This window comes from Zootoca vivipara, chromosome 2 (genome assembly GCF_963506605.1).
Source record: "Zootoca vivipara chromosome 2, rZooViv1.1, whole genome shotgun sequence".
NCBI classification, from domain to species: Eukaryota; Metazoa; Chordata; class Lepidosauria; order Squamata; family Lacertidae; genus Zootoca; species Zootoca vivipara.
In genome coordinates, this window is record NC_083277.1 from 45,643,684 (window position 1) to 45,671,218 (window position 27,535).

Here is a 27,535-nt window from a genome sequence, read left to right on the forward strand (position 1 = left end):
TTTAGATTTCGTGGACCCATGCTGTATAATGTTGTGTGTACCAAAACCAGCACCTTGATCCTAGCCCTAGCATACTGGCAGCTAGGTTTTTATGGTTTTTTACTTTGCATTTCACTTCGTGACATTGCTGGAACTGGTCAGGTTGAGTCCACTAGGTTCAAAAACGCCCAGATTTGTGATGAGCCTGGGTTTTTTAAAAACAATGTAGCTTGTGCCCATTGGGGCTGGTGCAGTGGAGGGCATGGGCAATAATGGTAGGCAGAGCCAAGGTTAGCAATAGGTAAAACTAATGGTATTTGCTGCTGTTCCCCAAACCCATTTAATAGAAGGCAAAGTGGTGAGATTTGGAAACGAGCAACTTGCCCAAGAAACTGAGTACAGTCCACAACAACATATATAGCAAAGTCATAAACTTCACGGATCAGCATCTGGGATTGAGCTGATCCTGAAAGAGCAAGACACATACATGCAGTTGTCAGTCAGGGCTGTTATGCATCAGGGCAGGCAGCAGGGTAACAGGTATGGTGTCCCTTATGGCTCCAGCTTCATGCTATGAATACCTTCACCAGGTGCATAGCTGCCAGCCACAGGGCATGCAACATTGTAGGTGCCAGTCCACAGCAGGTATGATATCAACCCCACTGAAAAACAGTGGTGAGCATCCTGGTTCCTGCTGCTGCTTGAGGTGGGCCCCTGTTGTGGCCCATAACTTTTCCTATTAGCTATGAGCTTTTACAGCTTTGATATTGGTATGGGGATGCCTGGATCTGACAGCTTCACAGGGTTTCTAAGAGCATGGAGAACTGTGGGATTGTTCTGCTCCACGACTACTCCTCTGAGGAGTCGAAGGAAAGCCCAGGTTCCAGGTCTGGGCAGGGCTGAAATCTGATAGGACATTGCAGTGGAGCTCTGCTTGTGTGTGGTAGCAGATTGTTCTCTGGAGGGCACTATTTATCCTTGGAATGGCACATCTCACCAGAACATGCAAGCAGGGTCTGTGGGGATTTACAGAGTTTCTCTCTCTCTGCCTGGACAGCCTCTCTTCAAAGCCACCCCTTCTCTATTTCTGTGGGCTGGGCTGGGTCGATGTCAGAGCACAGAAGGAAATCTGCAGTTTTACAGTACTTCCTGGCTCTGTGATTATAAGTGCCAGTGCCAGTCATGAGCATCTTGGCAACAAGAACAGCGAGGCAGCTGATGATGCTGGATCTTGTCGCAGCTTTCGCCCCTTGTCATAGGGCAAGTAAGGTATTGAGAGCACTCTGCCAGCATCAGGCAAATTGGCAGAGAAATGCTCTGGCCTCTCCACCGAAACTCTGAACAAGCAGTCCAGTATGTAAGGAGAAGGTGCTGAGGAGCTTTAATTTGTGGAGCCCAGTTTTGGCAGCAAGCAATGAACAGTGTCAGGACCTGGAGAGGTTTCCTAAGGATATGCTGCTATACACACTGGTATCTGGAAGGTAGTCCCATTGAGCTCAATATTTGAGAAGACAAACACAGTGTTCCACTGTTAATTTGTGGAATAATGCTACCTGTTTTATTCTCCGTAGCATTCCTTGGACAAAGTCTTCTTTATTTAAACCACTTTCACATTACTGAATTCATAACATTTCTCTCCTCTTTCCTAGGGATGTACAGAAAAAGAATTGATGCATAAACATATTTGAAAACACATTTTATGGGCATAGACACATGTTCTTCTGTTGTTCTGCACAGCCGCTTTCGTTTACTGCATCATTAACCAAACGTTCTACTCACCCAGATCTTTTTATGTTCTAGTTATAGTATACATCATGTTTTACAATATGCCTAATTGCTTTGTGTTACAATGTTCTGGACATTTCCTTATGGGTATCCCACTATTGTTGGTGAGCTGCATGCCTCCAAGGAAGAAGAGATTGTTCTGTTTGTTACCTGTTTGACAAGACTGTTCTAATATAACATCTTAATTACAAGCCCCTGTTAACTCTCTGAGTGGATTTTGTTCTATACTGATGTGATTTCTGTTCTATTATTATTATTATTATTACCTAAATGAAAATTATGCAAGGCTTGTAAATCACCTATTTATAAAAGTTGTCATCTCCAAATTTTGAAACAGTATTTAAGCTATTTTTTCAGGCTTTCACATGGGCTCAGAATTCTGTCAGTAGAATATAGTTTCCGTAGTAATCCTTGGGTTCACATTAGATGGATGTAAGAAGTGCTCCTTCGTAGTGTCAGAACATAGTGTCATAACTATTATATAAAGTAGAGTGTTAAATAATGTAGCCAATGTGATGCTTTAGCTAGTGTATTCATTGATCAATTGGTTGAATCTATTGGCTGCCTTTTATCAGCAGTGATACCAGAGTGGCACACAATAATTACACAATGAATACCAAAGCCATATACACAACACTGTCACGATAAAAGCAAACATTAAAGTCATTCAAACACATTGACATCCCAAACAGCAAACTCTCAATAGCTCTGGGTTTGATCAATTCACTTATTTCTAAATGTACAAAGAGACAAGTGTTCTAAGTCAAATGCTTTTTCTTTATGTTCAGGTACTCCAGAATTTATGGCTCCAGAGATGTATGAAGAACACTATGATGAATCCGTGGATGTATATGCTTTTGGAATGTGTATGTTGGAAATGGCTACCTCAGAATATCCATATTCAGAATGCCAGAATGCTGCTCAAATTTACAGGAAAGTAACCTGTGTAAGTGACTTCATATTATGGGCATTTCCTCTTTTAACTTGTGGTGTATTTTTTTATTGTTAAGTCACATTTTTGTATAAATAAGAAGACATACGGATCAAATAAAAGTGATCATAATGTCCTGTTACTGCTGAAATTTTCAGTGTCTTCTTCATGTTTCCATATTTATTGACATGTAAAGCCAGGGAATAGGCTTTCTTTTAGTTTTATCTTGGTGAAGAAGCAAAAGCAAACAAACATTATTTATTGGTTTGGCACATCTCATAAAAGTTGGGAGTTCTGGATTCAGACGTAAGCTCCTGTCAAAATCGATGGGTTGGATCTAGAGAAATGCAAGTATACAGGAGCTGGTGGAAGTTACAATGCAATGTAATACAATGCATTGCAATGTATTTTGTACCTGTTCTATGAAGGCAATTTTATGGTTGATTGTCTGCAGTTCACTGCCATGGGTTTTTTTTGGGGGGGGGCAGTGGCATGAATAAGTATATAATTTCCCCTTAGTGGAACAGCATGATGGTCTTGAGGGCATCCTGAGCAAGTTTGCAGACGACACCAAATTGGGAGGGGTGGCTAATACCCCAGAGGACAGGATCACACTTCAAAATGACCTTTACAGATTAGACAACTGGGCCAAAGCAAACAAGATGAATTTTAACAAGGAGAAATGTAAAGTACTACACTTGGGCAAAAAAAATGAAAGGCACAAATACAGGATGGGTGACACCTGGCTTGAGAGCAGTACATGTGAAAAGGATCTAGGATTCTTGGTAGACCACAAACTTGACATGAGTCAGCAGTGTGATGCAGCAGCTAAAAAAGCCAATGCAATTCTGGGCTGCATCAATAGGAGTATAGCATCTAGATCAAGGGAAGTAATATTACCACTGTATTCTGCTCTGGTCAGACCTCACCTGGAGTACTGTGTCCAGTTCTGGGCACCACAGTTCAAGAAGGATACTGACAAGCTGGAACGTGTCCAGAAGAGGGCAACCAAAATGGTCAAAGGCCTGGAAACGATACCTTATGAGGAACGGCTTAGGGCGCTGGGTATGTTTAGCCTGGAGAAGAGAAGGTTGAGGCTAAACATAGCCATGTTCAAATATATAAAAGGATGTCATATAGAGGAGGGAGAAATATTGTTTTCTGCTGCTCCAGAGAAGCGGACATGGAGCAATGGATTCAAGCTACAAGAAAGAAGATTCCACCTAAACATTAGGAAGAACTTCCTGACAGTAAGAGCTGTTTGGCAGTGGAATTTGCTACCAAGGAGTGTGGTGGAGTCTCCTTCTTTGGAGGTCTTTAAGCAGAGGCTTGACAGGCATATGTCAAGAATGCTTTGAAGGTGTTTCCTGCTCGGCAGGGGGTTGGACTGGATGGCCCTTGTGGTCTCTTCCAACTCTATGATTCTATGATTCTATGATCTTGTTCAGAAAAGGCCCTTGGGAAACAGATTAAGTAGTCCTTAATTCTCCATATCTCCCCTGATCAAATCTACAGCCCTTAGCAACTACTTTTCCTTCCTTCCTTGGTATTTAGTCTGAGCTTCTTTCTGTAATATGGTGCTAATAATAGTTGCCTACCTTACAGAGCTGTTGTGATGATTATTGAGTCAAAGTAATGTGAAATGATTTTAGGTCTTAGGAAAACAGAACAATGTACATTCCAGTCATAATTATTAGTGCTTCTCTTTCATGTGAAAAAATCTTTGCCTAGTTGGGTACATTTTGTCAACATAATTTAGTTACCATTATGCCAGATTCTTGTTAATGCCCTTTGTAAATAGCCTAGAATGGATCTCTTTCATAAAGTGATTAAATCTCCATGATACAAAGTATGCTTTCAAATCTCAAAATAACTGTCCTAAGTCTGTCCACAGTGGAAAATGCAATGCTCCAAACTCTGAATGTAGAATTGAATGTTGTTTGGATGAAGAAATGTAGATGTTTGATAAAGATAGCCTGCCTAGAAAAAAGACATGTGACATGATATGTAGCGCTCTTTGTGTGGATACATGCCTTGCTTGCATATAGGACTATAGCCAGAACACAAGGCAACAGCTTATTCTTCCCACTAATCATGTTGTAGATGGGCAGTTTGCATTTTCACAAGGAACCACTGTTTTATAGGCATGTATTAGGCCCCTAAAATGCACAAACGTAAAATGTGTATACAACATTTATCTGAACCCATATGCTATCAACAAAGATAGAGAATGGTTATGAAATTTAATGGGCAAGCCAATACATGTATGTGAATTAGGCTGGTGGCCAGTTAAAAATCTTAGCTGCTTAATTTCCTGCCTTTTAACTGATTGATTGATTAAATTTAAATAAATTAGCATATCGCATAAAGCTCAGGATAGGTGCTTTATAGTGGAGAAATTATTAAAGTCATTCATTAAACTTACTCTTGCTCATTGTTAGCAGGAAACTAAGGGTTGGCATCAATGTTAGCCATACTTGGAGTAGCCCTACTGAAATTAATTGGCATGCCTAACTTAACAGGCAGCCCTGTTTAGGGAAGCTTTTAATGTTTAATACACTATTGTATTTTAATATTCTGTTGGAAGCCGCCCAGAGTGGCTGGGGAAACCCAGCCAGCTGGGTGGGGTATTAATAATAATAATAATAATAATAATAATAATAATATATTATTATTATTTATTATTTTATTTCAAAGCATTCTTGACATATGCCTGACTAGCAATGGATACTACCCCATTTTTATTCTTCAAAACCTCTTTAAGTAAAACATAGGGATCAAAACAACTTCCAAAAAGCATGACCTTGACTTTTATCCTTGCTGATTAAAATTGCTTTCCCCTCACCTCCACTAAAGGTCTAGTTGACTATACTACCAGTTAAATGAATTGGTAAGTTCATCCCTATTTGAAATTCCAATACCTCAAAGATCATGAGCTGCTGAAATTCATGAAGCAGCTTGTATATCCATCTGGTATATATAGGCTTGGGTGGGCATTGTGTTAAGGATTTAGATTTTGCTTTGTTTTGCTGCTTACTGGGCAGCTTTTATTTTCAAGTTCTCTTGTCCTGACAGAATCCTCCTCCCTCCAGTCGCAAGTCATCATGTGATATTTGATAACTAAACTGATCAACAGACAAATGGTTTAAAATGCTAAGACGGTGGAAACAAGTTTCTGTTTGCTAAAATCAAAAACGTCCACTCTTCAAGAGTTTTTCTGTAGGCCATAAAACATCTCTGTAGGCCTGCCACACTGCTATTTTTGAAACAATTGATTGCTCTCTAGAGTTGTGTTTTATGGCAGGTTGAGCAGAACTGTCCATTAGTCTGCCAGTTTTGTCTAGAATTTTAACCCCACTCGCCAGTACTCCCCCATTCATGTCACCATATTGAAATTGTGTCTTATATGATACATGAAACATTTAGCCTTCTGTTCTCGGATTAAGTAGGATTCCATATCCCTCATATATTTTTGATCCAGTTCTTTAAAAGATGAATAAGGCTTCAATGGGGTGGGGGATGAATAAAGCATTAGCAGGGGGGGGCGGGGAGTGTTCAAAAATATAACGAAGAACTGCTTTCCTTTTAATAGCATAAGGAAAGTTAAACATAAGATGGTCATCTCACAAAGTGGTGACTGTTTCAGCTGAGGAGCCTCTCTCTCATGTGCAACAGCCATGCTGTTGGTTTCTGTGCCTCAGCCAAGCATTTCTGTTGATACCGTTTGTAGTGGAGCAGTTCTCACACAGAGGTGGCAACAAACCCATATGAGGATTTGCTAAAATGAGTATCTCGCTATGTGGAGCAGCCCCCTCTGTTTATGTCAAGTGGCCTCTCCATAATGACTATTTCATTAGGATAGGCACTTAATCTATCCCTACTAGCTGTTTTGTGTTCAAAATAAATATGAGTGTTTATTAGGATCAACACACATCTGGAACCCTACAGGGAGGACGAGGAAAGTATGCAGACAATTTTTAGGGGTGGGGATAATAACTGTTAAGAAAATGGTTTAATAGGTTCCATTTTTACACCCACCCAATTCCCATTTCCACCTACCCTGTAATCAGAACCATAGAACCCAAAGCTAATTTTCATTAAAAGAAAAGAAAAAGCAACAGTACCTTTGTTACATGCATAAATAGTTGGTTCTTGTTAATCTCCTCAGCTTGATGTGGTAAGAAATGCATTAGAACTTTCTGTTTCCCTACCTCAATAGAAATTAATCTCAAATAATACTGTGTAATCTACAGTTGATTCACAACAATCTTAGAAATGACAACATAGTGATGTTTTGGGACTATAGATTCACCGTGTTCAACCTGGGTTGTGTGAGTGGAGGTTGTGTATGATCCTACAAATCTGATTCTGATCCTTGAAATCTGGTTACGTTGTACATCTGTGTTGAACCCCATAACTAGAGGACTGGTAACATTCTAAAATGGAAAATAGACTGTTGTTCTTCTCAGTATCTTCATTAATTTCCTCAATCTGATGTGTTATCTTAATATTAGCTTGGATCCCAGGATGCCCTTCTGCTTGTGGAAGATACTTTCTGTGAGCGAAAGGACACTTTGGATGCAAATCCTCTGCTATGGATCCAAGCTGTTCTGTATGCACATGTGTTGATTTCAGAAGATGCCATAGAAAAGAATTCTACCATTTAAGTTTCAAATTAGTTTGATCTTTGTTTTACCATGATTACGGAATATACTATACTATTGTTTTGCAACAGACCAAATAGCTACCCTAAGTAAGTTTGCTAGTGCACCAATTCAATACTATTGAACTGAAATCTATTCTGAGTAGACCTAAGGCTGATTTGTTTTTCCTTGCAGGGTGTCAAACCAGCAAGTTTTGATAAAGTTACCGACCCTGAAATTAAGGAGATAATTGGAGAATGCATTTGCAAAAATAAAGAAGAGAGGTGTGTTTCAAATAGTAAAAAAAATTCATCACTGAGTAGATATTAAACTGACTTTTGTGTTTGTGGCAGAGAGAGGAGAACAGGAGAATATCCAGTTCCAGCTGATGGAACTCTAAGGCTTAGGGTTGTCCTACAAGTTTTCTTGGATAAAACATGTGATCTGGATTCTTTTCTGTTTGGCTCTGGCCCAGTTTTGTTCCCTTGGTAGCTGGACAGGGCGAGTGTTTTCCTGGTGGTTTTGCTTGACCAATCCTACTGGATTGCCTATACAAGATTAATTTGAGGGGCACCAGATTGCAGTAGTTTGGGGAATAGTTTTGCGGGATATTTGCTTGGCACAGTAGCCATTGGCATGCAGTATTTCACACCATTTTATCCTACCCCCTATACTGTTCAACATCTACATGAAACCACTGGCGAGATCACCTGGGGATTTGGAGTTTTTTTGCCATCAGTATGCTGATGATGCACAGCTCCACCTTTCTTTCCCATCAGGCTCAAGAGGGAAGGTGGAGGTTCTAAACCAGGCATCCCCAAACTTTGGCCCTCCAGATGTTTTGGACTACAATTCCCATCATCCCTGACCACTGGTCTTGTTAGCTATGGATCATGGGAGTTGTAGGCCAAAACGTCTGGAGGGCCGCAGTTTGGGGATGCCTGTTCTAAACCATTGCTTGTGATCATGGAAGGACTGGATGTGGGCAAAGAAACGAAAGAGTAATCCAGGCAAATAAAAGGCAAAGCCATGCCTGTTGCAATTAGTGCCTATTTGACATGATGCCTTTATAAAATAGAAATGAATAAATCAACTTAAATAAATGAATAAAATAATTAAATAATCAGATTGTGTTAAAAGTAGACAAATTAATGGAGAACAACTCTGTTCTATCAGCCATGGTAGCAAAATGGAGCCTCCACGTTCAGAGAAAGTATACCTTTGAGTATCTATTACTGAGGTACAAATTAGGAAAAGGCCAGAGGATTATGTTTGTGAGCTTGTTGGATGGTTACTGCTGAAAAGAAGTTGCATTCCTTGTACTGATCTAGCATCACTGTTCATACATTCTAAAAATGTTGTCCCAAATGTTTAATGTACATCTACAAACTTTGTTAGAGCCTGAAAACATTATTTTGAAAACAAAATAATAAATTTATACCCTGCTCTCCCTGGCCAAAGCCGGGCTCAGAGCGGCTAACACCAAATATAAAACCACTGAGACAGACTTTTCCTCCAGGCTTATTTCCTAAAATATATCCATTGTTTCCTTTGTTATTGCTTAGGCTCCTTCAGTTTTTGTTTTAATTACTGAACGCCCCTTTGCTGGTTTTTATGTGATACACAGTTTTGTTTTGTTTTAAAATGTATTAAAATCTGTAGTGCCTTAATACGGCTTTTGTAATTTGTCCTTGTTCCAGATATGAAATTAAAGATTTACTAAGCCATGCCTTTTTTGCTGAAGATACTGGGGTAAGAGTGGAACTTGCAGAAGAAGATGATGGTAGGAAATCCTCTATTGCCTTAAGACTCTGGGTAGAAGATCCTAAGAAACTGAAAGGAAAACCCAAAGATAATGGAGCCATTGAGTTTACTTTTGATCTGGAGAAGGAAACTCCTGATGATGTTGCACAAGAAATGGTAAAATAAACATCTCCTAACAAATATATATATATATAAGTAGTACATTAATCTGAAAGGACACCAGGAGCAAATCTGGTAAAGTAAATTCCATTCCAAAGATTCAGCTCAGAGAGATTTAGAAGGCTTGGGTAAGAAATTAGGCAAATAAAAGATCCTGAATTAGAGTACTGTACTCAATAGAGTCTGCACCATTTCTAACTTTTTCTCCAGTAAGATGAGATGTGTCCAAATTAATTTCTTGGTAAAAACTGCAGAAACAAAGAACAAGGGCTATTCAAGGTTTAATACTGATACATTTAGGATAAACTTTGTCACGTTCGCTGCTGAGTTGTTTTATATACTGAACAGATAGATACCTATTGTCGTTGGGTGAATATATATTGCTCCCCCCACTTCCCTCCCCCTTCATCTATGATTCAACAACAGCAACAAAATACATGTGGCACTTCAATGGCTGATTAAGAAGGGACAGAAAACAAAGGAAAGTCTAATGGGAACACCATTGCTCCTTTTTAATTTATAGATTAATCACAGTGTCAGAAGAACAGATTTCTTTGTAATATCAGGAAGGCACTGTGGATCTGTTTTCTGCTTTAGGTGTAAGGACTGAGTAGCCAATGCATAAAAATGACTACCCAAGTAGAAGGTGGGGAGTCAGTTATGAAGAAACCATGATTAAATAACCATTAGTTTTGCATTTCTTGGGTTGCAATCCTATATACACATTGTTCAGTACAATTATGTGTAGCTTCTGATGGTTACAGCAAAAGCAAGTCGGTTCTTTACATTTACATTCTTCCCACATACATATGGAAGAGGGTGATGTACTTTTGTGGACATTCAGATGATATGTAATATGAGGCGCTGATCAGAGAAAGTGTGCTTGAGCCTTTGGCAAAACACTGCTAGAATGCCTCTGGGGTCTTCTCAGGGCAAGACTGTTAGCCCTCAGTTTCCCAACAGAATAGTTCTAGTTACTTCGGCTTCATTCAGATGCATCTGCGAATAATGATTATAGTTTGTTCACAAGAAAACTTTCCCCCCCAAAAGTTATGCAAGAATTCAGTTCTTCATGGGAAGTACTCCTGAAGGAACAAGGAAGCTCTGTAGCCTTGCTTAGCCAAAAGTGTTCTGTGCTCTTCTGTGCTCTTCCATCAAGATGTCTTTAATGAAAAGCAGGTTGGCTCCAGTAAGCTAGGCAGTATCAGCTGGGCCCAAATCTATTTGTTTGCTTGAGTAATAAATGAGATTTTTGCAGTAAACTCCATTTCTTTTCCATGCAGCAAGCTAATACTGATATGCCAGTTTTTAAATCAGCACGCACATATTTTAAAAAGCTTAATTAACACAAATCACCTACACCTGAGTCCTTTTGGTTCAAATATTTTAGATGAATTGAATTTATTCTTAACGGTCACAGACCAATATTTTAGATGTTTCATTTTAAAATTCACGGGGTGAATTTGTTTCAGTTTCATACCACATCTTAGAGTGCCCCTAACATAAATATGGAAATATATACATTTCTGATTGGGTGAAAGACAGGACTTAACCCAAGAGGTAAAATTAAAAGTATCAGTGCCAAGTGAGCTTTTGAAATGGTATCAGCTGAATACGCTTATATTGTAGTTAATATGACATAAGATGACTTTTTTACATAGTACCTAAAGATTAGTACATGGATTGGTGAGCCTACATTTGCAGGAGCAGCTGCACAAATGGCATATTCAGAATAGGAAAGGCATTTATTCACCCCACATATTTATCTAATTAACTGATGGTTCTCCCCCTCCTCAGTTAATCCTCACAGCAACCCTCTGAGGTAGGTTAGGCTGAGAGGTAGTGACTTTTTGTTCCTGAAAAGCTGTAGTCTTAAGCTGCAATGCAGTTTGGAAAAATTGTAGGTTATTCATGAAGCAGACATCTGAGATTATGCCAAATATGATGGCAGTGTGCACTGGGTTTAATTATTCTATAAATGCCCCCTTCCTGTCAGCCATCTGTTATGCTTTGACTGAAAAAGTAACACTCGCTAACAACTGATTTTATACGGAGCTCCAGTGATCTTCAAATTAGAATGATTGACAGACATATGTTTAAATAGAATAATAGTTGCTTGATCTGGTGCTGGTTTTGCAGCTACATCACTATTTTATGAAAAACTGTGGCACGTGTTATATCACACTTTTTCGAAAACTCTGTAGAAAATACTCTGCTGAATGAACACCTACATGTATGTGGATTCACAGCTGAACAATCATGGCTTTATTTCAGGTTGATGCTGGATTTTTTCACGAGAGCGATGTCAAAATTGTTGCAAAGTCAATACGTGACAGAGTAGCATTAATACAGTGGAGAAGAGAGAGGATTTGGCCTCTCCTGCAATCAGAAGAACAACAACGGGATCCGGAGAGTTTAGAAAAAATGAAGATTCCACAAGCACAAGCAGTTCAGGTTATGTACCTTTCTCACACTGGTCATCACATTCTGTCAGAACCAGAAGAGCCTGAAGCTGACCAGCATCTTTCTCAGCAGAATCTTCCCACAAGCGTCACTTCACTTGCATGTAAGTTGTTTGGTTTCAGTATTCCTAGAAGCCCAAGTAACTGAGAGTATATAACAAGGCACTGGTAGTGAATAATACGTGTAAACAGTGCTTTTTTCTGGAGGGGGGGGATGCAGGGGTACGCATATCCCTAAACATTTTGTGAATCTTTGTACTTTTGTCCATTTACTGTACAGTGGTACCTCGGGTTACAAACACCTCGGGTTACAAAACACTTCAGGTTACAGTTTCCGCTAACCCGGAAGTAGTACCTTGGGTTAACAACTTTAATGAGAACAGAAATTGTGCAGCGGGACGCCCCATTAGATAAAGTGGTACCTCAGGTTAAGAATGGTTTCAGGTTAATAATGGACCTCCGGAACGAATTGAGTACGGAACCAGAGGTTAACAATGTATTTGTTTTTCCGGATTGAACTATAAAATTATGATTTTCTTGAGTCAAAATGAGAGTACCACTAAATATTTTATTTATTTATTTTAGAAGAAAAGCACTGCATGTAAACTAATTAAAGTCTAATACAGAAGCATATAGGCACAGTTACCGTGCCAGCAAATTTGTACAGTGTGCAACAGGTAAATTATGCTGGAAACATGTCAGGGAAAGAAAAACGACTGTTATGCATGGTTCCAAAAGCTCCACGTATTTGTGATTAAAATAAATAAGTGATCCATAAAGAAACGTTTTCTCAAGGGTCAGCAGTAAGCTATCATGACCTATATTTCTTGTTCAGATCTCCCTATGTTCATGGAGCTGTAGCCAAAACAGCGCTACCCATGTACAAGAGGGAGGTGCTGGCAGGCTTAAAGTAGCCCTGAGGCTTGCAGATGCTCAGAATACCTTCAGGAAAAAATATCCTAAAGTAGGGTGAGGGGTGGGGCAACAACCAGCCCCATAAGCTCACAATGGCATGGAATATTTGACTTGAAAGACAAAAAAAATGACAATCAGTTGAGAAGAGAAATGGAAGGGTGTTTTGCCAGGGACCAGAGGTTCCCTTTGAATCTGGAGCACAGTGAACATTCAAATGGGGTGAGGGCTAAAGTTTTCATTAAACAGTTCAAAGAAAGCTTCAAAGCATTGCCATTATCTGACATCCTTCTTGTTCCTGGGGATGTTAGTCAAACATGACCCTGGAGCTTGGTAGCGCTCTCTGCATATCCTTGCGTAGAGCTTCAACTAACAGAGGTGTTCTTGGGACTTACTTACTGCTGAGATTACATATTCCACACCTATTATTTTCATCCCAGGTGCTGTTTCCTGCTAGAGTGAAGGACTAACTAATATATGGCAAGCAGCCACATAGATTATTATTATTATTATTATTATTATTATTATTATTATTATTATTCCCCAACCTTTTCCCTGACAGGGTCTCAAGGTGGCTTACAGATAAAATAAGAACAGCTAAAACACAGGGGAGAAACCATTAAAAAGCAATTAAACATTAATAGAATTAAAATTCTATATACAGTGGTGCCTCGCTAGACGAAATTAATTCATTCCAGGACTCAATTCGTCCTACGAAAATTTCGTCTAGCGAGGCACCGTTTCCCATAGGAATGCATTAAAAGTCAATTAATGCGTTCCTATGGGCTCCGGGGGGAACTGGTGGCAGCAGCAGCGCTTGTTCTCTTGGCTCGGGGAAGGCAGGCAGGCGCTTCCCCGAGCCAAGAGAGCAAGCGCCGCTGCTGCCAATGACAGAGCCGGATCGGACGAAGCTTCAGAAGCTTCGTCAGATCCAGCTCTGTCGGGCGGGGTGGGCGAAAGGCGAAGGAACGATCCTGCAACTTTCCCCCACCTCTGCCAAGCCCCATGCCGTCGAGAAGCGGCGAGAAGCGGTGGCGGGGGAAGACGTTCCCCCCCCACCGCGTCTTGCCTGCCTCCCCCGACATGGAGCGCGGCCTCGGAGACCTCCGAAACCGCGCTCCATGCCGGCTGTGCGCGGCAAGACGCGGTGGCGGGGAAAGACGTTCCCCTGCCGCCACGTCTTGCCTGCCTCCCCCGACATGGAGCGCGGCTTCGGGAGACCTCCGAAACCGCGCTCCATGCCGGCTGTGCGCGGCAAGACGCGGTGGCGGGGGAAGACGTTCCCCCGCCGCCGCGTCTTGCCTGCCTCCCTCAACATGGAGCGTGGCCTTGGAGACCTCCGAAACCGCGCTCCATGCCGGCAAGCGGGGGACACCTACCTAGCCCGCTCCCTTGCCTTCGCCAAGAAAGCGCCGCCTCAGCGAAATTAAGCAGGCGGACACCTACCGGTAGTTCCTCCCCCCTAGTTCCTCTTTGTGTTCCGCTGTCAGCGCCTCTCAGCTGAGCTTCCTTTGCCTTCTTCCCTTGCTACAGCTGGTTCCCCTTTCGCTAGATGAATGCCCTGATTTTCTGATCAGAGGTTTTTATGGCCACGCTCGCAAGACGAAGCGGTGGCCATAGAAAATCTCGTCGTATAGCGAGGCAACCTCCGATCAGAAAATCCTTTCGTTAAGCGGAATTTTCGTCTAGCAGGGCATTCGTCTAGCGAGGCACCACTGTAGTAGCTGGTAGTCCCTACAGCAGGAGTCATGTAGGATGCCTGCAAAAGCTTATCTAGAAAATTACAATTCTGAAACTGTTCTGTCCAAGCACAATGGATTGGGTCAGGATTGGATCGACTTACCAGCACAATAGAATTCTGTTTCATTGCTGAAGCTTGTAGGCCACTATATTCAAAGAAGAGACAAAATACTTTTGACTACAGAAATAACTGAAATAATATCATAATGGGCAACTTTAATTTTATGTTTCAGTAAAACAGATAGAATTTCCTAATATGAGAACTACACCTCAAATAGCAATAAACATTTTAACTAAATTAGTTAAAACATCTAGCTATAAAATAATTATTCAATGAGAGCTGCTTACAAAACAAAAATATGTTTAAAAATAAGATGCCGTTTAATCCCACCACTTCCATTTTTAATTTTTTTATTTTGCTATACTTTAAAGCACCAGTATCGTATGCTATTTGGATGGTAGCATAGTGCTTTTGTGTCTAAAAGCCCTATAAATAATTTCCTTTTACGCTGCCTGTGATACTCAAAGAAGGCAGAAATGAAGATAAATAATTTAGCATCTCTGTACGACATGATGAGTCATAAAAATCCAGACTTGGCTTCCTACTGCTACTTCAGCTCTGTTTAGTTACACACTCCCCCTCCCACCCCAAATTTGTGGTTACAAATAATTTCTGTAATGGATAAAAATATCTATGCTGTAAACATCTCTACATTATAAAATACATGGAGTCTTGCTTATAAACAAATACATGAGCAAAACTTGAAGTGGCTTCCCCCACCCCAGCTAAATGTTGAAGGAAGATTGATTGGACTATGATGAATTTGCATCAGCTAATGGTTCAATTTGGCCCAAACCTATGAGAGCTAGAACTGAACCCCCCAAAATCAGAAGAAATGTAACTTCCAAAATCCTTTTATTAAGCCTGTGCTTTATCTTGATTTTGGCTCCAGTTAGGAACTGCTTGGCATAATATGTTCCTTTTTCTGCTTTGTAAAGAGAAACTATTTTAATAGTATAGTACCCGATCAAACCTGGAGATGCTGGACTGTTGATATCATCTATACAATAACATAGCATAGTGTTTAAACACTCCACACTCCAAACACATATTTAAAGCACATCAGCTAGAAGGGGGGCTGTTACCCGTTCTCTGCTAATCAACTGATCAATCTGATAGCCAGGTTCCTGGGCTCTGCCCTCCCCAGTGCTGTGTCTGCTTCAATCCCCCCCCCCAATCTTTTTGCTGCCACTGCCAGGATCAGTAGGGCCATTGGGGCAGGAAAAAAATTGCTTGGTTGGCTGGGATCAAATTGCTTTAGGGTTACGGTTAAGTAAGCTAGTGTTCTTGTTGTAAATGCAGAAACTAGGGGAGGAAGCATGAAGCACTCATATAAAGCAGGGTTGGGGAACTTCTTTGCCCACTATCTCCCCCAACTCTGCAGGCCAGCTTGGGCAAGTGACCTGTCAGTCACCTGGTGTTCTTAAGTCATTAACAGGCAGGTTCTCTTGCCCACTTGTCAAAGTCTCTTCCACGGTGCTTCCCAAGTGCATGACAGCCAGCTGGCTGTTGGGTGCTTGGGGACCGCAGTACTTGGGGCTTTGCCAGCCCTATACTTGGAAAAAGCATCAAGCACAGGGCTAGCAAAACTGATTCCTGCAAGGATTGGCTATGTGGTTGAGCTCCTTGCAGGGAACTTGGTAGGGCAGCCAATCCAGCCGTGTCTGTACAGCCCCACAAGTATTATCACATATGGTGTCAGGTGTGGGGCCAGGTGTGCATAGCTTAGAGGGAGAAGGTGGTGTGGGCCAAATTGGAACCTTACCAGATCTGACCCCTGGGTTGGAGGTTCTCTACCCCAATATAAAGTAAACTGAACTCACTCTTTCACTAGAAAATTCTCTGTTCTTTACCATGTATCATTGCAGAGCAAGTGGCACTTGAACTTTAATTCTTAAGTTGTTTTCTTCCAGCAATAAATAATAATAGAACAAAGCACTCTTTGTATTTCTATCACTCAGAAAGTAATGCACCCAAATTACTTGAGTTTTTTTTCCTACTACATGTCCTTCAGCTTTACTAAAAGTATATAAAATATAAATTATTTTGCTGGTGGGCATTGGTAAGCCAAAGTCTGCTCACACTTCTTTTGCATGCAGCCCATATTCTATGCTTCTTTGCTCCCTTCTATGAGCAGAGGAAATATAACACAGAATCACCAACATCCATTCTCATTCAAAGTGCTGAGCTGTATAGAAAAGAGATTGTAGTGTCAGCATGACCAGGACTTTGGACTGCGCCAATAAATATCTATTGAATACTCCACATTAACATTAACTTGAATGACATGCTATGGCCATGATGATTTGCTATAAAGTCAAAGTGTAAAGACTGGTTTAAGTTTCAAAGCAGGGGAGTATGCAAGCAGGCTGCTGAACAGTTCCTTCCTTTCATCCGTCCGTCTGTCCCACTCCTACATTTAATATTTTCCCCTAATTCCACACCTACTTTAGAGGAAATTTGCAATAACAAAATTCTAGCACACTTGACTGCTTCAGTCCTGTATATATGGCCCCTTGGAATCTGTAATATCATCACTGAATAAAAGAGAATTAAAAACCCAGCAGAAAAAAAATATTCCAGCAAGGTGTTCAGCTAACACATGTCAAGTTGAAATCATAATCAAATCCGCTGTGCTATGGGTCTGTAATAGTGTCTGGTAGACAAAAACGAGCAAAACATGCTAACCTTAACATGATTTTTTTCAGTATGGCTCTATCCAGATAAAGATGGCAATGAGAAAATTGGCAGAGAAAGTAACCCAACAGCCGTTTAGTATATAACGACTAAAGTGAATTTGAGCAGTGGGCCAATTCTGAGACATGCTGTGCAAGCTGATAAATGTGTTATAATTTTAGGAGAAGGTATATGGACTACTGCACTAGAAAACCATCGCACAGGCTGTGATATTACATAGGCATTGCATTGTTGCAGACTAGCTGGGACATCAGTGAATTGGGGATCAGAACTAAGTTCCTTTGATTTTTAACACGCCCTTAATTTTTTCCCCCAATCATCCTTCAGCTGATAGCACATTCGACAGTGGGCAGGGATCAACCGTGTATTCAGACTCCCAGAGCAGCCAGCAAAGTGTCATCTACTCATCTATGCCTGATGCAATACCTCCTGCAATTCAGCGGGTTTACAGCCCACCTCTCAGCGAAAGCCAGACTTTGCCCCACGGTCTTCAGCAGCTGGGACCCTACCAGCAGCCTTCAGTTGTAAGCATAATGGTTTCCTTAAAATACTTTTTATTTATGGATCCCCACATATAACCTTTAAGAACAAATTATTTTTCAGATTCTAGACTCTGAGTCCAGTTTTCCCGCATAAATATATGAAGCTCCCCCATTTATATGAATTGGTGCCATAAAAATACATATGCTTATCTACTCAGTATGTATGTTTGCTTTAGCTAGTGTACTCTAACAAACTAAGCAGGTGCAATACATTTAATTCAACCCAAATGTGTTTATTAGTTTAACCAAATTAGAACCCCTAAATGTTATTGCTTTAAGCATTCTCTCATTTGTTGTGTTTTCTCGCTGTTTCTATAGCCACATATTATTGTTCCTTCATTTTCTCAAGAATCTTTCGGGTCAGATATTTCTTCCAGCTGTTCTAAAGGCCAGGCATCTGCCCAGTACCTGTGTAGTTCTTTCGTTGGACTGAATATTTCAGAGAGGCGAAGAAGCACTTCTGTTGTAGAAGCTCCTAAATCTAACAACCAGTACCTAGGAAGTCATTCACACTTGCTCTCATGCTCCTGTTTCAACAACCAGCAAAAATTAATGGAACTGTTACTGCAAGAAGAACAGCGAGAAGCCGAACACGAACCTTCAGTCTTATTCAGTAACAAAGCTGGCACGTGCCTTGTCTGCTCCTCCTCAGAGACCCCTGGGACACAGTGCTTCTGTACTCGACAGTATTTCCTACCTGCGTTGCACAGCAGTTCCTCCAGCTGCCGTCGCCATAGTGATTCAGTGGTGGCTTTGACACCAAATGCAATGCCTCTCACAGCGGAACTGCTGGGATCAAGCCTAAAACCATTGCAGGAGAAGGAAAATGAAACCAGTGAATCACAGCTACCAGGATTGTGGAAGTCTTCAAATTCTGCCGAGTTTATGCTCATTAAACCAACCTGCCACGAGTGCTTGGCTCGTCTGCTGCATTCTGGAGCAGATCTGAACAAAACTGAATTATTAATGCCTCTTAAATGTGCTATACATATTCCTTCCGTCCTCTGCAATAGTCTAAAAACCAGCTCTGCATCTCGACCACATCATGAAACTAGTAAGCTTTGTGGCAAAAGTTTAGACCTGTCTTTATTAAATGAATCTGTGCAGCATCTAATTAACCCACAAAACAGCTCTGCCTCGGTAAAAACAGCAAGCACCCCTACGAAAACCCCATGTTCGGAATTTATTTCTGAACAAGCCATCAAGGCAGAATGTACCCAGTGTTGTCACAAGCTTGGTCCAGATCAGACTTCAGTGATGCAGAATGACTATCTGACTCAAGGCCTACCAAACATTGGGAGCAGCCTAACTTGTAAAAAAGATGCCAGAGCTGTGGTAGGTGGAATGCCTCATTGCTTCCTCGCTTGACTTAGAAGACTGAACAATTCCAAGAATGATACTGAATGCATCCTGTTTGACCCGGAATGACTTTATCAATCAATTAGAAAAGTCATGCTTGCCCTATTTTCCCCTTTCTCTTTCTCCAAAATTCCTGTAATAAAACCTAAGGTGTACTTAGTTTGTATGATCCCTTGAATTCCATGACAGCATCGCTTTCTTAACCCAGGGAAATAGCTTTGGTGACTGTACCAGCCTTCCTTTGTTGTTGCAACGGTTCCTCAGATAAATGTATTACCTACCTTGTAAGTTCTAATCTTATCTTGCTGCTTTATTAAATAAAGCAAAAGGCCTGTAACTTTGTGCAATTGCAAAATTCAACAATGTAGCTGGGTGCCTCAGTGCCCACCCATCATTAGATTTTCAGTTGTGAAGTATGGATGTGACAGTGACACTCCTGATAGTTTTAAAAAAGTTAAATATTTTAACTTGACATTTGTGAGAAACATTGGATGTTGCCTTTTTATCTAAATGAAAACTCTTAAAAAGTAAAATACTTTTTCATAAAGATGCACTTTGCTTAATTTTAGTCATCACAACATTTATTTATATTTGATCAGTTTTGTTTCATTTTTTCTTCAACACCGTTTACATCAGAGTAAGACTTCAAGTAGATGACATTATGTCTTAATCATTTTGACATATAACATATTCCTATTAATCACTTACAAAGAAAAGTGCCAGAAGTCATCCTTTGTAATATGGCTTTTAACTCATCAAGTTTTCATTCAGCATCCAGCCACATACATTCTGACGTTTTGTACAGGGTTCCTGCCTTTCTGTAAAAATTAAATAAATGCTGTTTTTTTTACAAGCCATTATTTGTTTTTGGCTAGCCATTTTTATTTCTGCAAAAAAAAGCTGCTCTTTATCGACTCGTAGACTACCTAGTACTAACATGGCTGTTTTTTATTCATTCATACTCATGTATATAGTAACTTCTCCTTTTCCTAATGTGTTACAGCATGCTTTTAGTTGCAAACCCCTTCATCCCCCAAAGTTTATCAGCTGTTTTTAATCACTTGCCTGCTTTCCATGAAAGTTTAAATGTACTTTATGTGTTCCAATTCTTTTTTTTCAAAAAATAATTTTTGTTGATGCATTTTTCATGGTTGCGTAAGCTGTTCAGATAGCGGAGTCTAGTGAATAAACAAGACTTATCTAAGGCATCAGTGCCCCACTGCTGAAGTTACAGTCGGGGTAGGACATATGCTGTGGGCAGGCATCAGCTCATGGGGATATTCATTTGATTACTTTTCAGCGCCCTGGTGAGAATGAATGGAATGATTTCCCCTCACCACAACCAGTCTACATTCTGCCATACATTCTGGAAATAGTGAAACTGTTCTCAGAAAGGGTTGAGCCTTTGACACCTCTCCTTTTAAAAACTAAACATTATTCTGTAATCTGACTGGTACATGAATGCCCTAGTGTGCCTGCTCTCTGCTTTATCATCTTCTTCCATGCCCTCCCATAACATCTTAGAGTCCAACTAGACGGGATGCAAGAGAGCCATGATGGGATGTTCCAGCATTTCCTTTTAAAGAAAAACAACCACCCATGGAAGGAAGATAGTTTAAAAGTAGGCCGTATGTTTAGACCTCATGTAGGGGGGAAAATATTGGCCTCTGCAGGGAGGGGAATTTTGGCATAGGTGAAGTTAATCTCCCTTACCCCTGTAAATGGTCCTGCTCAAATTGGCGCGCACACACATACTCACACACACCCCTACACCTTGCTTGCTTTTGTTGGTTTAAGGAAGACTGTGTACACACTCCCATTTATATTATATCCACTTCTGGTTTGAGAAGCAGTTAGCCACAATCCATATCTATTCTGTCATTTATTCTGAAACACTGTGTTTTGATGCATTTCAATCCCAAAACCAGCTTCAGTCTGAATTGAAAATAAGTATGAGCCTTTCTGAATTGAAAATAAGTATGAGCCAGTAATATGTACACAGTCAAAAGGTCAGGAGACCTAATGGCAAATCTCCTGTCCCACATCTGGTTTGACTCATTCTGACAATCCCAAGAAATAAATGGTCACTGCTGCAGTGTAAATACCTTACTTACCTTCCCTGTGGAACTGCTAGGAGCTGTTGGTGGCAGCTTGGAGATTCAGTGCAGGTCAGCATGCCTCAGCTTCCTCCCCACTCTCTGTCCCCCTACCCTTCAGTCCTCCTACCATTTATCAGTACCATAATCACACTTCCAGGGTTTTCCCTCACCTGTCATCCGAGTCAGAGGGAAAAGGGAAGTATAGGCCTCACGCAATATGCTTGGGTTTTACAACCTTGCTTTTATTGCTAGTTGCTTTAGTGTGAATATTTGTTTGCTTGAACTTTCATATTTTAATGTACTTCTCTTGTGAGCCATAATGGGCTAAAAGGCAGGTTGCATCAGTTGTAAAATAAATAAGTAGGTCCCATCCCATTGTTGCCTTGTCTCACAGGCACAAGATAATTGCCTCTGTTTAGTGCTAATTGCTCGAGTAGCAAGTTTGCATGCCTTGGTGGAAACAGTGGACACCATGACACCAGCCAGCTTGGGCATTGTAAAGGCAGAGAACAGTGTAAATGAAGGCTGTAAAAAACAGAAAGCCATCTGTGACTTTCTGCTCCAATGCTCATACTTATTAAAGATTTTTTTAGAAAAAGAAAAAGAAAGAAATCTCCTTGCCCACTTACAAGGGAAACACGGAGACCTCCAGTAAACATTTACTGCACCTGCAGGTTATGTTTTGGCGTGTATGCATACATTGTTGTTTTTTTGTAGACACATTTTGAGTAAATTCAAGGTATTCATAGGATCATAGCACTGGAATTGAGGTTCCAGCAGCTTTGTTCCATCCGTTCAGCCGTGACTTCTGTGTCTTCTTTTGTGTATTTTCTACCAAGTATGGATTACAAAACTTGGGGTGTTGAGTTTTGTCATCACCGCTTACCATAGGAAAAGGTCCACTCAGTTTATGGGCCTAGCTACAAGATTGCCTTTAAGGAGTGATTCATAGCACAGCTTGGCTGTCCTGACAGCCAGTAATTTTTGTAGGTTGTAGTTTTCTAAACTAGTTCCCCCCCTTTCTTCCCTTCAGCCTGGACTTCCAGTGGTTCAGGCTCCACCTGCTGTTGTCTCTCAGCGACCACAACATTATCAAGAACCAGCAATCCCATTCCCTCTCGTCCATCCCACCTCCGTTGCCCCTGTCCAGATGAGACAATCACAGCCTGTGTTAGCCAGCCAGCAGGTAAGTAGTTAGTTGTTGTTTTGCTTTTAAGTGAAGATGCTGAATAAACATAGGGGTGCTTTATTACCCTTTATCTCAAGCCTGCTTGTGCATTGTTACAAGTGTGGTGTAATCCTCAAATGCAGTGCTCAAATTCTAAAAGGAGTTGTTATAATCATGCTGCATCCATTTATTATGCAAGAAAGACAGGGAGCGCTGAATTTTTAAGCCTCCATCCCTACCTGCGGTCCTTTCCACAGCTCATCTCCTCAATTTTCTTCAATGGCCAGGAGGAGAGGATACATTTCATTCTTTGGAGATAGAAAATAAGGTTTTCATCCATCATAACTTTGTGTGACCTACCTAGTACTGACCCAGATAGCGCCACTGCAGTTTCCCAGGTCCCTTCATTTCTCACAAAAATGGGGAGGTAGTTTGTGATTTTCTGTGGGTGATGTGAAATTTGAACATGCTGCTCCTCCGGTGCAGCCCTGGGACAGAATGCACAATGGAATGATGGCATGAATCACTATGGCATGATTCAGCCAGTCTGCAGGTGGTAGGAGATTGCTCTTCCTAGACTACATGGATTTCCCCCCCCCAACTTTTCTCTTAACTGTATTAATTTATTATTTTCTTAGCACTTTAGCTGGTACAGAGAGGGGGGTGGAATTTTGTTGTTGTTGTCACCTATGTTGAGGTATCGGATAGTGCCTATGACAAATAAGTTACCACCCCCCATGGCCAGAGCACCTTGGGAACTAACTGTGTACTCCCTTTTTCTCTCTACCAGCAGTCCATCCCACCTCCAGCTCCTCTACAGCATGTTCTAGCCAACCAGCCCATTTGCCCAGTGCAGCAACCTGCACCTCACCTATTGCCCCAGTATCAAACTCCCAGTTCTCAGGTGGCAGCTAGCAATGCATCTCTCACACCTTTGCAGATTCCCCCTGTGCAGCAACTTCCAGCAGTCCCACCTGGCCAGGTAAGCTGACCTTCAAATTCAATAAGCATTATTCATTTTGTTACAAGTGATTAATTTTGGTAGAACTTCACAGCTAATAGTTGGTATGGCCGGCTTCGCAATTAGCGTGTGGCTTCTGTGCATTTGCATCTTGTTTAGGAAATTTATTTTTATTGCTTAATTGTATAGTGCATAAAATAAATTGAGCACATCCAAAAAAGTTAAAGGAGATACGTCATTGCCTGAAGACTTTCAATCTAAATATTGCCACAAGAGAGAAGGGGTGGTTATAATATGCAAACGGTGTCATTTATAAAGCATAGCAAATTGTTTCCCTCTCAACAAAAATATAAAAGTAGGAAAAGCAAACAAAAATGCTAGGTTTTAACTATAAGAGAAGAAAGAGAATGTATTTGAACCAAAACTGTGGCTTGTCAGGATTGAACTTCAGCTTATTGAACCTCATCCATCATTGGTCTCAGTCACTGATTTAGCACTTCTGTTGCCTCAGATATAAAGGAGAAACTGAGCTGGGCGTCATCTGCATACAAATGAGGTGTTGTTCCAAACCCCTGGATAACCTAGTGCAGTCAATTCATATAGATGTTTAAAAGCATGGGAGATAAAATGGAAACATCTAGGATGTGATACCAAAAATGCTGTGTGGCTGAGGAGTAGCCTCTAAGTACCAATATCTGGAGCTGGTCTTCCAGTTGTTGAAACCAGCCCAGACATGCCCACTGTTACTGAAAAAATCCAGAGGCACACTTTACACCATCTGTTCTGTTGAAGTAAGCCATGGTTTACTGGCTTTGTGTTATGTGCAAAAAAATGACGCTTTGTGCCTCAACCTGGATAGCTCAGTTGGTTAGAGTGTGGAATGCCTGATGATCGTCTTCCAAAGCAACTACTCTATTCCGAACTTAAAAATGGAAAGTGTAATGCTGGTGGTCAACAAAAGAGGTTTAAAGACTGTCTCAAGGCAAATCTAAAAAAAAAGTAGTATAAACACAGACAACTGGGAAACACTGGCCTGTGAGTGCTCCAGATGGAGAACAGCCTTTACCAAAGGTGTCATGGGCTTTGAAGACACTCAAACTCAGAATGCAAGGGAGAAACGTGATAAGAGGAAGGCACGCTTGGCAAATCCACACCATGATCAACTCCCGCCCAGGAACCAATGTCCCCACTGTGGATGGACATGTGGGTCCAGAATTGGTCTCCACAGTCAGTTACGGACTCATTGTTAAAACCATGTTTATGGAAGACAATCTTACTCGGCTATGGGTGATAGCCAACAAAGAAGAAGAAGGTGCTGATAATGCCAAGGTTGCAATTTTGATCCCCATATGGGACAGCTGCATATTCCATCCTTGCAGGGGGGTTGGACTAGATGATCCTCAAGTTCCTTTCCAACTCTATGATTCTTTGATCTGATGGCGTGGGCTCTAGCCCACAAAACGTTCTGTGCCATAATAAGCCAATTAGTATTTTAATGTTCCTCAGACTCCATTTGTTGTTATTGCTTTGCATTTTCTGAATGTATACAAAAACAAATGAGGTAGGGAACAGTGGAAAGAGACTTCCAGCCATAGGAAAAGCAAAGCAGGACAGTGAAAACAACAGAACAGCTGACACAAAGGGATTACCAAAGAAAAGAACAAACAAGACCAATCAACCAACGAACCAAAATAGATAGCAATAAATACTGTATAATGTTTGGGCTTTTGGGGGGGAATAAATTGTGTTATTTACATTCCTTGTCCTCCATTTGGTCTTAATTTTTCTGAATTGTTTTGTTAAAAATTTAATTAGTAGTAGGGTAGACAGGCCATAGATATTGAAAATTCTGCATGATGGACAAGATATGACTCCATTTCCCCCCATGAGCTCTCACTTACCTTCATCACCTCTCCCACCTTCATTTCTTATTGTAGTGCTCAGGTTGTTACTTCCTTTAGCAGTAGCAGAAGTATAGATCTTTTTCAGTGGCTTATAACAGATTCTCTGAACAATAAGTTGAAGGTGAACAAGTACCTTTGCTCTTTTTCTGACTGTATCAAAATGGGGGAGGGGGAACCCACAATGCTTTGTTTCAGAACAGAAGATGCCTATTGAAGGCAAGGTCCCTAGCCCGATTAGATTTTTCTGCACTTTGTTTCCTATATTAAATCCACATGTTAAGTAATAGCTGACACCGCCTTATGTTGGGTTCAAATGCATTTGCCTCTTACCAGAGAGAGAGAGAGAGAGAGAGAGAGAGAAGGGGCTCACATATTTTGAAAGCGTTTACATTTTTTTCTTGAGTTTAAAAATTGTGTGGGTGTATCTCTATAACGCATGATTTTTATTTTTTTCAATATCTCTGCAAAATATTTCTGAACAGGTAAACCAGTTGTTATGTCCATTTATTTTGTTGGTGCAACAAACTTTTTAAGTTTTGAGCATTTAGCGTAATTGCTCCAGTATTTTGTGAAGGAAACTTTCTGCTTCAGAACAATGGTTGTGTACAATATATTGCACACAAATACTAGCTTTTCAGCTTTCTGTCATCATCCCCTTCCTTTCCTCAAAAGCCAGTGTAAGGTTGGGTGACTCTTCAGAGCAGCTCCATGACACACAAAGGGTGCATAAGAAGGAAAAGATCGACAAATCCATGTCACCACAAAGAAGCACTTTGGGCACTCTGCATACTGCACATGCATTCTCGCGTGCGCAAACAGACACAGACACACACACACACACACACACACACACACAGTGGGAAATTTCAGCTGCTCTTAAAGCCCTAAAATTAGGATTCCAGGAAATTGGTTCTTTCCCCCTAAATGCTTAGCTTAATATATAAGAATGGACATATAATTGAGGGGTAGAAAGAGAAGAAGAGAGTGGTTATGTTCCTTACTCAAAGGAAAATGGCTGACATACCTCCTGGATTTCTTCTCAGATTCCCTCCTGCCTTTTCTCCACTTGAGGAGATACTTGTCCTGCTCTTTTTCAGAAGCTGAGTCGCTTGTAGCTCGGTCTGTATCCCATAGCCAAATTAAATTCTCCTGCCAATCAAGGCCTCCTCAGATAGGACAAAGACTATTAGAGAGTTTGTGCTCACCAACACTAATTGCTTTCAGAGTTCTGGTGTTTACCCACAGTGATTGGCTGTTCAGAGATAGCTGAGAGAAAGATTATCAAAGGGAGATAAGAGTGGGCAGTCATCTCTGTCAAGCGCTGAATCCTAGAACATTCAACATGGAAGCAAACATGGGAGTAGAAATGCACTCTATCCCTAGATACAACAGTTAGTCACCATAAGTGATGAAAGACGTGCAAATTGTATCCTTGTATAATCAATTTTAACATTTCCAGAATTTTACACACCCAAGGGATTGTGCCTTTATTCAATAATGCAAACTATTTTAAAACATATATGCATTTTTTTTAAAAAATTGTACCCCTGTATCTTTAGAACACAAGCTAGTGTGCAATAATACTTACTGTAAATGTGCATTAAATGAGGGAAGCAGGAGCTTCCCAAAATGGTTTAGTGCTGAAAATTCAAATGCATGTCAGTTTGCATCCCTGTAATGCTGAGGATTAATATCTTCAGTAGACGCTATCTTGTGATACATATATATATATGCATTAAATGAGGTTGTTTTTTTAATTGTTCAACGCTGAACACTTTTGTGCATAACTGCTTGTAATGATTAGGATTAATCATATGTATATAGTTATCACCCAGTTTTTTAAAAATGTATAATAAATGTATAAAAAGTAGTACAGTACCTTGAATGGCATGCTTTGGAGGCTTATTATGCAAGTTAAGTGTTTCTCAAACTATATGTAATTGCGTCCCAGCTTCTAATTGTGTTCAGTCTAACCTGCTTTGCCCATCCTGAACTGCCTTAAGGATGCTTTCTCAGCTCTTATATCCCCTGCATTGCTTCTACTCACACAAACTGCAGTATTCTATCTCCCCATCCTTTGCATACCTGCTTTCCCCACACCACATCGTCTTCAGTTGGAATAAAAATCCTACAGCAGTTGGGACCTTTCAACACCCCCATCTTCCTTATCAAGGATTCTAGTGGATTTCCAATCCTCACTTTGGAAAATGCTGAATTTTAACACTTGCAGGTCTTCTACCAATACAACATGCAAACCCTTGCACATACTTCTAGTTTGAGAAACACTGCAATATTTTGATTTGTGGAAAACATTAAGCTGCATGGAGAAGAAAATAAGTTTGCCCTGACTTAGCTGTAACTTTGCAGTG

General features: G+C 40.7%; 1 protein-coding gene across 10 annotated transcripts in view; it reads left to right on the forward strand.

The window, feature by feature from the left end:
* WNK2 (WNK lysine deficient protein kinase 2) overlaps positions 1 to 27,535 on the forward strand; it is a 113,312-nt gene that overhangs the window by 31,437 nt on the left and 54,340 nt on the right. For 8 of the 10 annotated variants that reach the window (XR_009557105.1, XM_035106304.2, XM_060271446.1 and 5 more), the window contains exons 5-11: positions 2,553 to 2,710; positions 7,534 to 7,622; positions 9,039 to 9,258; positions 11,536 to 11,827; positions 17,461 to 17,657; positions 22,167 to 22,319; positions 23,092 to 23,283. Coding sequence is in view for 9 of the 10 variants with exons in the window: in XM_035106304.2 (XP_034962195.2) it covers positions 2,553 to 2,710; positions 7,534 to 7,622; positions 9,039 to 9,258; positions 11,536 to 11,827; positions 17,461 to 17,657; positions 22,167 to 22,319; positions 23,092 to 23,283 (1,301 nt within the window). In the remaining variant the exon portion in view is untranslated. The remainder of the gene's footprint in view (positions 1 to 2,552; positions 2,711 to 7,533; positions 7,623 to 9,038; positions 9,259 to 11,535; positions 11,828 to 17,460; positions 17,658 to 22,166; positions 22,320 to 23,091; positions 23,284 to 27,535) is intronic. The other 2 variants (XM_060271445.1, XM_060271448.1) reach the window with 2 other exon arrangements.